Source organism: Macaca fascicularis, chromosome 7 (genome assembly GCF_037993035.2).
Source record: "Macaca fascicularis isolate 582-1 chromosome 7, T2T-MFA8v1.1".
Classification (NCBI taxonomy): domain Eukaryota; kingdom Metazoa; phylum Chordata; class Mammalia; order Primates; family Cercopithecidae; genus Macaca; species Macaca fascicularis.
In genome coordinates this window covers 53,729,882-53,747,593 of record NC_088381.1, presented here as the reverse complement: position 1 = coordinate 53,747,593, position 17,712 = coordinate 53,729,882, and the positions used below count along the sequence as shown (strand labels likewise).

Below are 17,712 nucleotides of genomic sequence, written 5' to 3'. Positions count from 1 at the left end.
GGGTTGAACTAGTTTACAGTCCCACCAACAGTGTGAAAGTGTTCTATTTCTCCACATCCTCTCCAGCACCTATTGTTTCCTGATTTTTTAATGATTGCCATTCTAACTGGTATGAGATGGTATCTCATTGTGATTTTGATTTGCATTTCTCTGATGGCAAGTCATGATGAGCATTTTTTCATGTGTTTGTTGGCTGTATGAATGTCTTCTTTTGAGAAGTGTCTGTTCATATCCTTTGCCCAATTTTTGATGGGGTTGTTTTTATTTTATTGTAAATTTGTTTGAGTTCTTCATAGGTTCTGGATATTAGCCCTTTGTCAGATGAGTAGATTGCAAAAATTTTCTCCCTTTCTATAGGTTGCCTGTTCACTCTGATGGTAGTTTCTTTTGCTATGCAGAAGCTCTTTAGTTTAATTAGATCCCATTTGTCAATTTTGGCTTTTGCTGCCATTACTTTTGGTGTTTTACACATGAAGTCCTTGCCCATGCCTGTGTCCTGAATGGTATTCCCTAGGTTTTCTTCTAGGGTTTTTTGTTTTGTTTTGTTTTGTTTTTTGAGACAGAGTCTCACTCTGTCACCCAGCCTGGAGTGCAGTGGCGCGATCTCGGCTCACTTCAAGCTCCGCCTCCCGGGTTTATGCCATTCTCCTTCCTCAGCCTCCCGAGTAGCTGGGAATACAGGCGCCCGCCACCTCGCCTGGCTAGTTTTTCGTATTTTTTAGTAGGGACGGGGTTCTTCTAGGGTTTTTATGGTTTTAGGTCTAACATTTAACTCTCTAATCCATCTTGAATTAATTTTTGTATAAGGAGTAAGGAAAGGATCCAGTTTCAGCTTTCAACTTATGGCTAGCCAGTTTTCCCAGCACCATTTATTAAATAGGGAATCCTTTCCCCATTTCTTGTTTTTGTCAGGTTTGTCAAAGATCAGATGGCTGTAGATGTGTGGTATTATTTCTGAGTGCTCTGTTCTATTCCATTGGTCTATATCTCTGTTTTGGTACCAGTACCATGCTGTTTTGGTTACTGTAGCCTTGTAGTATAGTTTGAAGTCAGGTAGCGTGATGCCTCCAGCTTTGTTCTTTTAGCTTAGGATTGTCTTGGCAATGCGGGCTCTTTTTTGGTTCCATATGAACTTTAAAGCAGTTTTTTCCAGTTCTGTGAAGAAAGTCATTGGTAGCTTAATGGAGATGGCATTGAATCTATAAATTAATTACCTTGGGCAGTATGGCCATTTTCACAATATTGATTCTTCCAATCCATGAGCATGGAATGTTCTTCCATTTGTTTGTGTCCTCTTTTATTTCACTGAGCAGTGGTTTGTAGTTCTCCTTGAAGAGGTCCTTCACATCCCTTGTAAGTTGGATTCCTAGGTATTTTATTCTCTTTGAAGCGATTGTGAATGGGAGTTCACTCATGATTTGGCTCTCTGTCTGTTATTGGAGTATAGGAACGCTTGTGATTTTCACACATTGATTTTGCATCCTGAGACTTTGCTGAAGTTGCTTGTCAGCTTAAGGAGATTTTGGGCTGAGACAATGCGGTTTTCTAAATACACAATCATGTCATCTGCAAACAGGGACAATTTGACTTCATCTTTTCCTAATTGAATGCCCTTTATTTCTTTCTCCTGCCTAATTGCCCTGACCAGAACTTCCAACACTATGTTGAAGAGGAGCGGTGAGAGAGGGCATCCCTGTCTTGTGCAAGTTTTCAAAGGGAATGCTTCCAGTTTTTGCCCATTCAGTATGATTTTGGCTGTGGGTTTGTCATAAATAGCTCTTACTATTTTGAGACACGTTCCATCAATACCGAATTTATTGAGAGTTTTTATCATGAAGTGCTGTTGAATTTTGTCAAAGGCCTTTTCTGCATCTATTGAGATAATCATGTGGTTTTTGTCTTTGGTTCTGTTTATATGCTGGATTACGTTTATTGATTTGTATATGTTGAACGAGCCTTGCATCCAGGGATGAAGCCCACTTGATCATGGTGGATAAGCTTTTTGATGTGCTGTTGGATTCGGTTTGCCAGTATTTTATTGAGGATTTTTACATCAATGTTCATCGGGGATATTGGTCTAAAATTCTCTTTTTTTGTTGTATCTCTGTCAGGCTTTGGTATCAGGATGATGTTGGCCTCATAAAATGAGTTAGGGAGGATTCCCTCTTTTTCTATTGATTGGAATAGTTTCAGAAGGAATGGTACCAACTCCTCCTTATACCTCTGGTAGAATTCGGCTGTGAATCCGTCTGGTCTTGGACTTTTTTTGGTTGGCAGGCTATTAATTATTGCCTCAATTTCGGAGCCTGATATTGGTCTATTCAGGGATTCAACTTCTTCCTGGTTTAGTCTTGGGAGAGTGTAAGTGTCCAGGAAATTATCCATTTCTTCTAGGTTTTCTAGTTTATTTGCGTAGAGGTGTTTATAGTATTCTCTGATGGTAGTTTGTATTTCTGTGGGGTCGGTGGTGATATCCCCTTTATCGTTTTTTATTGTGTCTATTTGATTCTTCTCTCTTTTCTTCTTTATTAGTCTTGCTAGCAGTCTGTCAATTTTGTTGATCTTTTCAAAAAACCAGCTCCTGGATTCATTGATTTTTTTGGAGGGTTTTTTGTGTCTCTCTCTCCTTCAGTTCTGCTCTGATCTTAGTGATTTCTTGCCTTCTGCTAGCTTTTGAATGTATTTGCTCTTGCTTCTCTAGTTCTTTTAATTGTGATGTTAGGGTGTCAATTTTATATCTTTCCTGCTTTCTCTTGTGGGCATTTAGTGCTATAAATTTCCCTCTACACACTGCTTTAAGTGTGTCCCAGAGATTCTGGTATGTTGTATCTTTGTTCTCATTGGTTTCCAAGAACATCTTTATTTCTGCCTCATTTTGTTATGTACCCAGTAGTCATTCAGGAGCAGGTTGTTCAGTTTCCATGTAGTCGAGTGGTTTTGATTGAGTTTCTTAGTTCTGAGTTCTAGTTTGATTGCACTGTGGTCTGAGAGACAGTTTGTTATAATTTCTGTTCTTTTATATTTGCTGAGGAGTGCTTTACTTGCAACTATGTGGTCAATTTTGGAATAAGTGCATGTGGTGCTGAGTAGAATGTATATTCTGTTGATTTGGGGTGGAGAGTTCTGTAGATGTCTATTAGATTCACTTGGTGCAGAGTTGAGTTCAATTCCTGGATATCCTTTTTAACTTTCTGTCTCGTTGATCTGTCTAATGTTGACAGTGGGGTGTTAAAGTTTCCCATTATTATTGTATGGGAGTCTAAGTCTCTTTGTAAGTCTCTAAGGACTTGCCTTATGAATCTGGGTTCTCCTGTATTGGGTGCATATATATTTAGGATAGTTAGCTTTTCCTGATGAATTGATCCCTTTACCATTATGTAATGGCCTTCTTTGTCTCTTTTGATCTTTGATGGTTTAAAGTCTGTTTTATCAGAGACTAGGATTGCAACCCCTGCTTTTTTGTTTGTTTGTTTGTTTTCCATTTGCTTGGTAGATCTTCCTCTATCCCTTTTTTTTGAGCCTATGTGTGTCTCTGCATGTGAAATGGGTCTCCTGAATACAGCATAATGATGGGTCTTGACTCTTTATCCAATTTACCAGTCTGTGTCTTTTAATTCGACCATTTAGTGCATTTACATTTAAGGTTAATACTGTTATGTGTGAACTTGATCCTGTCATTGTGATATTAGCTGGTTATTTTGCTCACTAGTTGATGCAGTTTCTTCCTAGCATCGATGCACTTTACATTTTGACATGTTTTTGCAATGGCTGGTACCAGTTGTTCCTTTCCATGTTTAGTACTTCCTTCAGGATCTCTTGTAGGGCAGGGCTGGTGATGACAAAATCTCTAAGCATTTGCTTGTCTGTAAAGGATTTTATTTCTCCTTCACTTATGAAACTTAGTTTGGCTGGGTATGAAATTCTGGGTTGAAAATTATTTTCTTTAAGAATGTTGAATACTGGCCCCCACTCTTCTGGCTTGTAGAGTTTCTGCCGAGAGATCTGCTGTTAGTCTGATGGGCTTCCCTTTGTGGGTAACCCGACCTTTCTCTCTGGCTGTCCTTAACATTTTTCCCTTCATTTCAACTTTGGTGAATCTGACAATTATGTTTCTTGGAGTTACTCTTCTCAAGGAGTATCTTTGTGGCGTTCTCTGTATTTCCTGAATTTGAATGTTGGCCTGCCTTACTAGGTTGGGGAAGTTCTCCTGGATGATATCCTGAAGAGTGTTTTCCAACTTGGTTCCATTTTCCCCCTCACTTTCAGGCACACCAATCAGACGCAGATTTGGTCTTTTCACATAATCCCATATTTCTTGGAGGCTTTGTTCATTTCTTTTTACTCTTTTTTCTCTACACTTCTCTTCTCGCTTCATTTCATTCATTTGATCCTCAATCGCTGATACTCTTTCTTTCAGTTGATCGAGTCGGTTACTGAAGCTTGTGCATTTGTCACATAGTTCTCGTGTTAATGGTTTTCATCTCTATCAATTCTTTTAAGGTCTTCTCTGCATTGATTATTCTAGTTATCCATTCATCCATTCTTTTTTCAAGGTTTTTAGTTTCTTTGCTCTGGTTATGTAGTTCCTCCTTTAGCTGTTGTTTCTGCTGTTAATCATCAGTCACCTTCAATTAGAGCACAAAATGAATTCTTTCCTTATAAATTGATGTGGATGGTCTGCTGGTGCAGGCTTCATCTTCAACATCATGTCCCTAAACAAGTTATCCATTTGTAAACTGCTGATTTCCTTGGGCCATTGTCCCCATAAACTTTTTGTTAAATACCAGTGATTTCACAATTCTTCCACCCAAGCTTCACCATAAATTTGATGTTTGTTCTTGCTTCAATGTTAGCAGAATTCATCTTGCTCTTATAGGAGATCTTCTCAAATTAATGTCTTATCTTTCTTTGTGCCTCCAACTAGAGCCTCATCAGACACGTTATAACAAGTTAGTATAAGTTTATTTTGGTAGAGAAATAATTGAAATCCATGCATAGTTTTTCCAAAATACACATTTTTCACAAATGTTTTGAAGATCTCTTGTATTAAGGAACCCCTGCACTGTTTAGGAGGATGAACTAGATAATCACCTTGGGGCTTTCCAACTCTGGGAGTCTCTGATTTTCTCCATTCTTCGAGGCCTGCCATCTAGCATTATTATTAGATGGTGATTCCCTCGGTGGTGGTGTTATTTTTTTACCCCAACTTTCGCTGTTTATCTGTCCTCTCATTTGCATCAATACACCACCTTTTTCATTGGTTTTTTAAATTATTTCCTGGGTTTTGCCTGTATTCCAGATAGATTACTTGAATAACTTAATGATCATAAATAAAGACCTACAGAATCATAGAATCTGCGACTTAAAAGAAGTCTCAGAGATTAACAAGTCCATCTTTGTATCAGGAAAGATACAATGGTGTTAGGGTATATCACCTAACATTGAGTCAGATGTTTTGAATTTGAGAAGCTGCTCCATTATTTGCTGACTTCAAGATCTTGTGTAAGTTGCTTAACCTTTGTGAGCCTCTGTTTTCCCATTTGCATAGTAGGCATAATAATAGATATACTATAGGGTAGCTATAAACATTTAATGAGATATATATATATAAAGGGACCTAGCTTGCCATCTTACAGTGGACTCTCAGTAAATACTGCTTAAGGCTGAATGTCCTCATTTTATACATAAGGAACTGGATACACACAAGTCATGCTGGTAGCAGTGGCTAAGATAGAATGAGAGAGACTCAGGCCTCCCAGGAAAGTGCTCCCAACACACCAAAGCTGCTTTGTAAATGCCTCTAAAACCTACTCATTCTTTCATTGGACAAATATTTAGGCATTGGAACTACAGAGACAAATTGTAGCTCACAGTTTAGTAGGAGAAACCAGTAAGAGACATTTAAAATGTAGTGTAATGAGTGCTGCAGTAAAGCACAGCATGTACAAGGTGTTTGGGAATTACAGTGAGGCACATAACTTATTTTAGGGGGTGGAGAAAAGAAAAGATACCTCTCATAGACTACAATAACTGAAACAGGAGTAAGAGGTGAACACATAGGATATTGCATAGAGAAGGGTTTTGCGCTCAAAATTCCTTTCTTCCTTTAATTCACTTTACAGCTTTGCCCAGGATGACTAAATACTATATATATATATATGTGTGTGTGTGTGTGTGTGTGTATATATATATATATATATATATATATATATATATATATATATTTAATGCTGGTTTTCTCTTTACCTTGGACTTTCTAAATGTCACAGTTACTGGTTTGGTGAATTTTTTAGTGAAAATCAGTGTCTACATGCATTTTAAAAATATTTATTGAACATCTACTACATGTCTCATGTTGTTCTAGGCACTGGGATTGTAGCAGTGATCAAGACAAAGTCTTGCCCTTGTAGAGCTTATATTCTGATTGAGAGAGAGAGAGGAAATAATGTACAGTATGTCAGGAGGTAGCTATTGCACTGGAAGAAAAAGTTGAGTAAGCAAGAAAGGGAAGATAGGTTTGGGGAGAGAAATGTTACTTTAAATAGGATACTCTGGCACAACTTATGGATAAGATGACATTTGAATAGAGACCTAGAAGAAGCGGAGAAATTAGTCATGAGGTTACCTGGGGGAAGGGCATTCCAGACAGAGGAAATATCAGAATGCGAGCAAGAGACAGACTGACTGAGTATATTAATTTGGAGAGTAATGGAGGTATAAGATAGATCAGAAGGACTTCCTTGGGCATCATGAGATTTGGAGCTTTTAGTTTGCAGGAAATGAGATACCAGGGAATGTGTTGAGCAGAGGAAGTATATGATTCAACATGTATAACAAAGAGTTTTGCAAGCATCGTGACCACTAAGGCATACACTATAAAGTTTGCTGACATTTTATCTTGTTAGGATTTTGGCTGCATTAAAATAGGCTCAAAGGCATAAATACGTTAGAAAAGGTAATGATATTTAGGATTAATTGCAGTGTCTTTAATATTGTCATAACATTATTTGGGGCATAAAAAGAAGGAGAATAGGCTGGGCGCAGTGGCTTGCGCCTGTAATCCCAACACTTTGGGAGGCCGAGGTGGACGGATCATGAGGTTAGGAGATCGAGACCATCCTGGCTAACACGGGGAAACCCCGTCTCTACTAAAAATACAAAAAATTAGCCGGGCATGGTGGCGGTCGCCTGTAGTCCGAGTTACTCGGGAGGCTGAGGCAGGAGAATGGCGTGAACCCAGGAGGCGGAGCTTGCAGTGAGCCAAGATTGTGCCACTGCACTCCTGCCTGGACGACAGAGTGAGACTCCGTCTGAAAAAAAAAAAAAGAGAGGGGGATTTTAAAAGATAATAGTGGAAAACTACTAGCCACTTCTATGTGATTTCCTTTTATATTTTCAAGCATCAGTTCTGTTTTTATGCATAATATAACATGGGCATACACGTTTTATAAATATCTATGGCAAAAAGACTGTTTCATGTTTAATGACCATTTGGTATAGGAAATGAGGCCAACAATGTAAGAACTTGTGTCTGCTGCTGGAGCCTTTGCACATTTTTTGCCTTTTTTTTCTATGCTCTGACACTGTCTTGACAGTTTTCTAAACAATCTCTTATTGGTTCTCAGTGAACCTAATTCATATTCTGACCATTCTGTATACACTGTACAGCTTGAAAATATGTAAACCTATCTTCAGAATACAAAAAGTAGTTATACAGAATGACCAGTAATTACTAATTTAATTTTCTCTCATGGAATCACATTACAGAACAATAGATTTATATTACTAATAAAAAGCATCTTTCTGTATTGCAAACAAGAATGTTGAAAGTATTTGAAACCACTTTGGCAATGGGAAAAAAGAATACATGCTTGACTTTTAAAAGTTATAATGACTTTTAATTTAACTTTGCTGAAAACATTTTGATTCAGGGCTTGGTCCTATAAACATTGGGTTTCATTTTGGAATAAGTTTAGAGAATCGGCACCAGTATCTGTTCCAGCCCTGATGATTTCTGTATCCTCAAGGAAGTCTTTTTCTCCTCTGGACCTTGGTTTCCCCAAAGATAAAATGAAAAGATTTGATTCTAAGATTTTTTCTATATCTGAAACTGTATGAAATATCTACAGATTTTTAAAAGGTCAAATATCTTTTGAGGGGAATGGGAAGTTTTGCAATAAGATTATGTACATGAAATCACTGTATAATAAGAGTAGGATAATGACCACTCTAGGGTATTCTAAAGAAATATTCTAAAGGAAATACCTTTCATCCATTTGAAAAGAAAGCATGGTTTTAGATTTCTGCCTGAGGGATGAGAGATTCAGAAGGACCAGAAGCTACATAGCTCTCTTTCCCAGGCCAGGCTTGGTACATACCAGCAAGTGGTAGTTACAAACACTGATGCGTGCTGGGAAGGTAACCTTCCCCTGCTCCTCCACAGACCACCCACCCCAGAATGGAATGTGTTCCAGACTCAGGTAAGTCAGGTGTGTAATAGAGCAGAGTGGGGGAAGGAAGGAGGCTGCTTGCACACCTTGCCCAAAGGACACGCCCTTGGCCCAGCAGCTGTGCTGAAAGTAAGTTCAAACTCAAATGTTGCTCTATAAGCAGATATCAGAACTCACGTAAGTGTGTATTTCATGTATTAAAGGTGTCCCAAAAGAGCAGGCTGCTCACAAGTGAGCTATTTTACCTCTGGCAAGTAACAATGATACCCAACTACATGAAAGACAGCAGGGCAGTATACTGCTTTGAATAAAATGTCATTTACAGTATAGATACCTTCTTAAAGTTTCTTTTTGTCAAATCTCATTTTTAAGACTAGAAGGTCTTTGGGAGGCTGAGGTGGGCGGATTGCTTGAGGCCAGGAGCTCGAGACAAACATGACGAAACCCCATCTCTACTAAAATATTAGCTGGGCCTGATGGCACACACCTGTAATGCCGGCTTCTTGGGAGGCTGAAGCACGAGAATTGCTTGAACTAGGGAGGTGGAGAATACAGTGAGCAGAGATTGCACCACTTCACTCTAGCCTGGGTGACAGAGCAAGACTCTATCTTTAAAAAAAAAAAAAAAAATCATTTTGTCTCACTGAAGATGAGCCCCTCCTTACCTTAATTCTGGCAGTTTTGAAATTCTTTTCTAGATGAAGCATTGGTTTTCTATTACAACATTCCTGTAAAATAACTTAAACCCAGCAAAAGAAAAATCTATACAAAGGGACAAGGAGAATTTCTGGGACCATTTGAATAAAATGTCCTCTGAGACAGACCAAAAAATATTTTACCAAAGGTTGCAAGCAAAAAAACACTATTTTTAACAATGAAAGGGCCAATCTACTTGAAAAATATGAAATTTTCTATGAAAAAATTTGTTTCAGTGCTTGAACTGGATGTGAAACTCAGTGAGACTGTTGGAAAATAGGAGATCATGGTGACCAAGTAGGACCGTTCAGTAGAGTAAAGGCCTTTAGACCTGGGCCTGAGATCCTAGGATTTGGTCCAGCAAACCTGACAAGGGAGATTTGCCTTCTGCGGGGCCACAAGGATTCTTTGTGTAACTGCTAGATTGTTATAGAAGTTTCTCCATGTGTGTTTACTTTATGAGCAACTGACAAAATGGTGTTTGTAAAATTAAGCACAAAGCCCCCAGTGAGACAGAAAATCCAAAGTTGCCAGTCAGCTATAGGCAGAGAATATAAGAATAGTGTAAAACTATATATCTGATTTGCTTTACATTGAGCTTATTTTCTTGGAGCAGACGAGGAGGTAGCATTTGGTCCCCAAACCCCATTTACAGTTTCTAAATAATGAGATTAGTATGTTTCACCCAGAACTATCCCAACAGCCCATAAATACATTCTTAATTTTTTTTTTTTTTTTTTTTTTTTTTTTGAGACAGAGTCTCTCACGGTCATCCAGGCTGGAGTGCGATGGCACAATCTCGGCTCACTGCAACCTCCGCCTCTCAGATTCAAGCAGTTCTCCTGCCTCAGCCTCCCAAGTAGCTGGAATTACAGGCACCTGCCACCATGCCTGGCTAATTTTTTGTATTTTTAGTAGATACAGGGTTTCACAATGTTGGCCAGGGTGGTCTTGAACTCCTGACCTCGTGATCCACTGCCTTGGCCTCCCAAAGTGCTGGGATTACAGGTGTGAGCCACCACGCCTAGCCTATATTCTTAATCTTTTGGCCAAGAGTAAAGCTCATGTGAAACCCCTAGTTTTTTAATGGAAGAGACATCAGTAAGGAAGTGTTTTAGCCCATGACCCGTTTTCACATCCTCCCCCAGACATAGCTTCTACACAACTCTCAGTAAAAGAGATGCCCAATGGGAGGGAGTCACTGTGGGGTAAGGGAAACCACATGGGCTTTAGAGTCTTAGCAGATTGGGTTCAACTCCCAGCTCTTCCATTCAGTAGTTGTAAGACTTGGACACGTTGCTTGATGTCTCTGAACTTTGATTTCTAGTCTGTAAAAATTAAATGAGATAATATAAGGAAAATGATTAAGAACCTGGCCTGGTAGAAAACTTAGTAAACATTAGTTTTCATTCTTCCCCCACTACCCTCATAAGTGTGGCTCATATTTTAACCTTTTCTTGACCTCTTAAGGGTGTCATTTTGAGAATTAGCAGTTAACACTGATTTGTAGTAAATCCTAATTTCATAGGAAATAAAGATGATTCAGTCTGTCCCCAGATCGCAATGCCTTTTGTATTCTCATATCTGTCTTTTCTTGTTCTTCCAGAACTAGTATCACATTTTGCTACTGCCTACCTGTAAAATGGTCACCATTTTTCTCTATTTTTTTTTTTTTTTTCTGTGAGATGGAGTCTCTCTCTGTCACCAGGCTGGAGTCCAGTGGCATGATGTCAGCTCAATGCAACCACCGACTCCCAGGTTCAAGCAATTCTCTTGCCTCAGCCTCCCAAGTAGCTGGGATTACAGGCACGCACCACCATGCCCAGCTAATTTTTGTATTTTTAGTAGAGACAGGGTTTCACCATGTTGGCCAGGATGATCTCTGTCTCCTGACCTCGTGATCCGCCCACCTCGGCCTCCCAAAGTGCTGGGATTACAGGCGTGAGCCACTGTGCCCGGCCCATTTTTCTCTTTTATATTATTCCTTCTGTTTCTATAAACCAAGAAACCACATCTTGTTAGTTTTATAAAATTAGAGTCTTTAGGGTCTGAACAAAAGCCTGAGGATGAGCAAAGCATCAGTCTGCTCCCTTGGTTATGTATGTGTTAGGTACTCAAATGTTAGATGAGCAATGACATCAATTTTATTATCTCAGAAGTCTTTTTTATTTCCTGTTGACTCTCAACTATATTTTTAAAAGTCCCAGTTACTGGATTAAAAAAACTTCTAGATAAATGAAAGATTGCTAAGTACAATATGCATACATAGTGTTTTATTTGAAATACTTCATGATGAAAAACAGTACAAGGTTGTTGGAGAAAAAGGAATATGAAAATTTGTGATGAATGAAGAACTCTGACATTACCTAGAAATGTATTACTCATGTTCTTTCTGTAGTGTGTAAAAGAAAAAGAAAGTTGTATTTTAGAGGATTTATTGAGTTAATTTTAGAATGTGGCCAGTTGAACACATAAATTACATTCTCTCTGTCGAGAGGCCTTACTAATATTCTAGTAAATAGATGAAAGTCATAAACCCTCAAAGAAAGAGCACAGGAAGGAAAGGAAAGCAAGTGTTTTTTCTTTGTTTTTTTCCCCCCAATCTGGAAAGCACATGATTGAAAGACAGTTGCCTAAATTAGCAGAACGCCAGAAGAAAATTTGTGCCACAGAATCCCAGCAGGGCTCAAGAATTAGAGTTACTGGCTATCTCAGAAAATGAGGGCACAAGTGGGGCTGCAAAGAGGGTAATCGGTTGAAAGTCTAAATAAAAGGCAGTTTAGGTGCCCTGGATGCCTTAGAACCTACCTACTATATGTATAGCCAAGTGACTGTCATTGCCCAACCCTCAGAAAAGACACCAGTTTCAATCAAAGTTACATAGAACATGGGGACACCAGGCACAGCCATATAAAAACAAAGTGAGAAAACTCATTCTCAGAACAGTAAGACACTAAGCCCGCTTCTCCAGTGAACCTCTGAAAATGGGCACCATGTTATACACTCCAGGTTTGTGGAGGATATAAGATTTCATTCTATATCATGAAATTAACTGTCCCGGGAGAATAGACTTATAAATATTAAAAGCTGGGATCCCCAAGCAGAAAAAAGTGTGGTCTCAACCTAATCACCCAAATTGAAACCCCTCATGCAGAAGTTTGTATTCAGCTTCTGATTGATTAGATCCAGATTGTGATACACTGATACATTCATTCATCAGTCTTAAATATGAACAAAAAGCCCAAGATTAATAAATATTTGAGGAAAGCCTCCAACCTGAAATACAGGAAAACCTCAAATGAAACAGAGACCATGGAAGAAACAAAAGAAAATCTTTTAAAAAGTCTAATTTCACAAAGATGAGAAGATATTGCATCCATGAAATAAAAACAAGACACTACCAAAACATATAGAAAGCCAAAAAGAACTCTTGAAATATTAAAATATAATTGATGAAACAAAAAAAATTAGTAGGACTGGAAAATAAGTTAAGGAAGTCTCCAAAGAAGTAGGAAAAAACATAAAACAATGAAAAACAAGAGAAAAAATATTTTCTAAATTAGAAACTCAGTCTAGGTTCAAAATCCATCAGAAGGCCAAGCGCATTGGCTCATGCCTGCAATCTCAGCATTTGGGGAGGCCAAGGTGGGCAGATCACCTGAAGTCGGGAGTTCAAGACTAGCCTGGCCAACATGGTGAAACCCCGTCTCTACTAAAAATACAAAAATTAGTCAGGTGTAGTGGCACACACCTGTAATCCCAGCTACTTGGGAGGCTGAGGCAGGAGAATCGCTTGAACCCGGGAGGCAGAGGTTGCAGAGAGGTGAGATCATGCCATTGCATTCCTTTCTGGATGACAGAGTAAGACTGTGTCTCCAAAACAAAACAAAACAAAAAATCCAACAGAGAAAGTGGGAGGAAATTAGCAAAGAAATAATGCAAGAAATTTTCCCAGAAATGAAACATAAAACTTTCAAGTTGAAAAGACCACTGAGTTTTCACACAATAAATAAAATCTATACCAAGGCACAGGAAATCAGCCATAAGAAGATTCTGTTTCTGGAGTTTCAAAGTTCTACAGGATGTGTACTGAAGTATTAGGAATTAGAGACTTCTAAACGGCCATGCTTGAAGTGGAAAACAATGGAGCAATCCTTCAGAACTTAAAGGATATGGGTTCCAACCAAGAATCCTATATCCAGCCAAACTGTAGATAAAATGTAAGGATAATAAAAGATATTTTTAAACGTGCAGAATCTCAAAATGTTTCTTCCTGTGCACTCTTTCTTAAGAAGATGATGGAATAGACCCTACACCAAAATGAGAGAATTGTATGTAAAGAAAAGGAAGACATGTGATCCAAGAAATAAGGGCATCTAACCTAGAGCTGTGTAGTAAGCCTAGAGAGCTACCAGTCTAGGTTAGAGAAGGAGGGTGGCAGATTTCAGGAAGAATGTCTCCTTTGGAGAAGGAAAAAGAATCAGCAATCCCTGATGTAGATGAACTTGAGAGGAAATTTCATTTTGACCAGAAAGATAGACAATTAATTGATGACACATAAATAGGAAATTCAACATATGGGGAAAAATGATTATCTCAGTAAAACCAAAAATTTTAGACAAACGGGTAAATATTAAGTAGATTAGCTGTGAATGTCTGCATAGTCATAATAGAAAAAACAATAACTATTACTCTGCAGTCGATAGTGCTGTTTACCAGATGTTCTGATTCTTTCTCTCTTTCCAAGTACATGATAGGATGACAGCTCCTGGCTCCCTTTGTGGTTGGGTGGACTTGTGTGACTAGTTCTGGCCAATAAGTTGCTTGTTTTTTCTAAGGATCCCCTTTTGGATCCAAGTGATCATTTATGCCTCTATCTTTGGTAGAACTGATACAGATAAATAGTGAAAATGAGGCAAAGACTGGTTGTCACCAAGTAAGTACATTTGTGGAATTTAATATTTTACCAAATATTTTCCCATTCATCTTCTTAGTTGAATTTCAGAGTTGTCCTGGGAGCTAGGGGGATACAGAAAGCAAGGAACTTGTCTCAGATCATATACTGCAGAGCCATGGTCCAAGCTCCAACATTCAACAACCACGTTACTTGTAAACTATACACAAAGAGAGCTGAGTGTGACATTATGTATAGGGAAAGAACTGTTTTGCCATTTTGTAGTAGGAAATGCAAATTTCATCCTGATATAGGAATTCAGGTTAGATATTTTTTAATACACTGTGATAAGAAACAGTGCTGTCATTTTATCAGTTTTTCTGAGTTCATTTAAATTTTTAATATAATTTATTAAGTAAGTATTGAATACTCACTGTGTGCCTGTGCATATTCTAAGCATTTTATATGTATTAGCTCATTTAATAATCACAAAAATTATATGATACAGGTACTCTCGTTATCCTTGTTTTATAGATGAGAAATTGGAATTTTGAAATAGTAACCTTATCCAGGGACATCAGGTACTGAGGGTAAAGCTCAGAATTGAATTTGCAGTCTGATTTCAGAGCCAACACTCTTGAACATTTTAGATTGTCAAAATTACTTATGATTCCAGAAATGTTCTAAACTATCTCTGCCCATTTTTGGTGGTTTTATTGAAACATATTTACTGTACTTTTTTTCATCTAGGTTTATGTTCCAGATGAAAATAATACTATTTTGGGAAGAAATACAAATAAACAAGTTTTTGAAGGCTTGACAACGGGACTTCTCAAAGTCAGTGCTGTGGTTTTGGGCTGCCTGATTGCCAGTCGACCAGATGGAAACTGCCAGCCAGCTACCCCCAAAATACCAACACAGGAAATGAAAAACAAACCCTCACAAGGTGATGCTTTTAACAATCGAGTTCAGGACCTTATCAGGTAAAATTGCTAGAGTTCTTAAAACTTTGTTCTTTGTTAAAAAACTATATTAAAATAATTTAAATCTCAAGGCCCATGTTATGGCAGTGGTTCTCACAATGTCATTCACACATTCCTGGTAGAGAATACCAAAAATACCTTGTAAACATTTCTCAGATTTATCACCTTCACTCCATTGCTGCTATTAATACTTTACTTCAGATATTTAGGCTCTTTTGCAGCAGCAGACAGCATGTCTGTCTGTCTCACCCCCACCTTTTAAAAATAAGTTCTTTTTCCTAATTATAAAAGGAATACATGCTCAATGATAAACACAATTTGGAAAACACAGAAGAGCACAATGGATTTTTTAAAGCAGTTTTGTAGAGAGAAAGAAAAGTCTTTTAATGAAAAGCAGTATAAGTAGAGCTCAGGTATCATTCTTGGTTGTTGTTTTGTTTTTGTTTTTGTTTTCTATCACCCAGTCTGGAGTGCAGTGGCGCAACCTTGGCTCACGGCAACTTCCGCCTCCTGGGTTCAAGCAATTCTCCTGCCTCAGCCTCCTGAGTAGCTGGGATTACAGGCACATGCCACCATGCCTGGCTAATTTTTGTATTCTTAGTAGGGATAAGGTTTCACCATGTTTGCAGGCTAGTCTCAAACTCCTGACCGCAAATGACCTGCCCGCCTCAGTCTCCCAAAGTGCTGGGATTACAGGTGTGAGTCACCACACCTGGCTTTTCTTGATATTTGGATATGTGATGTTAGAATGTGTTCCGTTAGAGCTTTTACAACTTTCTTGATGTCAACTCTCTCCAACTGAAGGAATTTCTGAGAACTCCCCTGTCTCAGTTCATCTCTGGTTATAAATTCGGTTCAGACTTAAAACAACAATAATAGCTACCATTTACAGAGTACCCATTATAGTACAATACCTTATACCTAGTAGGGTTAACCTTATAGGGTTATACCTACAGTGTAGTATAGTAACCCTAGAAGGTTCCTGTAAGTGTAAGGTAATTATAGTAGAGGCTTTGCAGCGCCGTAACTGTAGGATTTCTAACTCAAACTTTGTAGGTGAGGAAATTGCTCAGAGATGTTCAGTGCTTAGCCCAAGGTTATGTAATAAATAAGATTAAAAGTAGGTAGGAGAACTGAGACTGGAACTCATGGCTAGCTGGACTCCCAACACCTGTATGCTTTCCACTACACAGATGTGGCAATTTCTGACACCTGTTCAAGGTCAACCCTGTTTCCTTCTAAGGTCACCTTCTCTCCAGGGAAATTTACTCCTACTTTGGCATCTGAACTCATTTACCCTCGTTAATTTTTTATTTCCCAACAGAGTTTCATCTGGTGTTAATCAATTACCTGTTCTGCCTATCAGCACCTCTTCTGTGTTCTGCACTGATCTCTGGTTCCCCAAATCCATGCAATTTGTTGCTCTCTGAAGCTTATGGTTGCTTAACAGAAGAACAAGAATGACTCCTCTGTATTTGCTTCTTTCACAGTTCATAAATTTCTTCTGCTTTCTTGTAGTGCTTTCTTGGGAACAGTTGTTTCATTCAGTAGCTTCCTTACCCTTGATTACTTTGTTCACTTACCCCTTCTATCTGCCTGTCCTCTTTCCTCAAGTATATTTATTGCTGGAGAGCACCAGGCCTTTTGGGCCGCAACCATTTATCTTACAGCACTTGACTTTTAGCCTCCCTGGCCTTTCTCTCAGTTGCTTGATCCCATTCAATTCCCCATGTCCTTTTGGTTATTGTAGAGCTTTGCCCTCTCTGCTGACGAATGTCATTCTGTCCCTGCATTCTCCCTTGGGCTACCCTGTGATGCAGCAACCCTGCATTCTTGTCATCCAGACAACTTAGCCACGTGCTTCAGCTGTGATGAAGCAGAAGACCCATTCAAATGCTTCATTACAATTCCAGTGGGCTTTCCAGGGGGAAATACATACTTTTTCACATATATTATTATAAATACCAAATCCTTCTTTTTATACCTTCCTTTAGGAGGTATTTTTCCCCTAATACCTTCCTCCTTTAGGAAGGAGCAATGGTAATCTGCCAAACCAAATAACTCATGTGACTTAAAAAGGATGATTGACAACCATACTGCTTCAAAAAATACCATGCCAGTCTTTCTCTGATTTGAACCACTGTTGTTGAATATTGTTTTCTTACAGATAATGCATTGTTAGTTGGCTTGGTGAAGCCTGTGTGTAAAACCGCAAACCATATTTCACATCTGCCTAGTGTAGCAAACAAAGCAATTTTTTTTTGTTAATCATTTTCATATTTGCCTTCTCACCTTCCCAGATATGAACTGACAGGAAGTCTCACTCCACTCCCTGTTACAATCTGGACATTTTTGTCAGTTGTGAAGTTGAGTAGAAAGGGCTCCAGTACAGTCGTTGGAGCTGTTCTCTGGCTGTATCCCTGAAGTAGAGCAGGAGCAGATTCTGAAATCTATCCCTTCCTTCCCCTTATCTGGCATAGAAGAGGTAGGAAGATATCTAAGAGACATGAGATCATTACAGTATTTATTCTTATTATTTTATTTTTTTAAGTCAAGTTTCTGCATCTAAGCCATTCTTGGAAATATTTTTCAATTCGAAGTATGGTCACCCATACTAATTTTGTGCCAGACACTGTAGAAGGCCGTGTCAAAAATTTAAAAAGACTTTTACAGCATATCCAACTAATTT

The 17,712-nt window shown here is 38.5% G+C and overlaps 1 protein-coding gene across 23 annotated transcripts in view; it reads left to right on the top strand.

Moving 5' to 3' along the window:
- SCAPER (S-phase cyclin A associated protein in the ER) overlaps positions 1–17,712 on the top strand; it is a 557,109-nt gene that overhangs the window by 450,669 nt on the left and 88,728 nt on the right. For all 23 annotated transcript variants that reach the window (XM_005560160.5, XM_065548231.2, XM_073996464.1 and 20 more), the window contains one exon: positions 14,791–15,023. In XM_005560160.5, the coding sequence (XP_005560217.3) occupies positions 14,791–15,023 (233 nt within the window). The remainder of the gene's footprint in view (positions 1–14,790; positions 15,024–17,712) is intronic.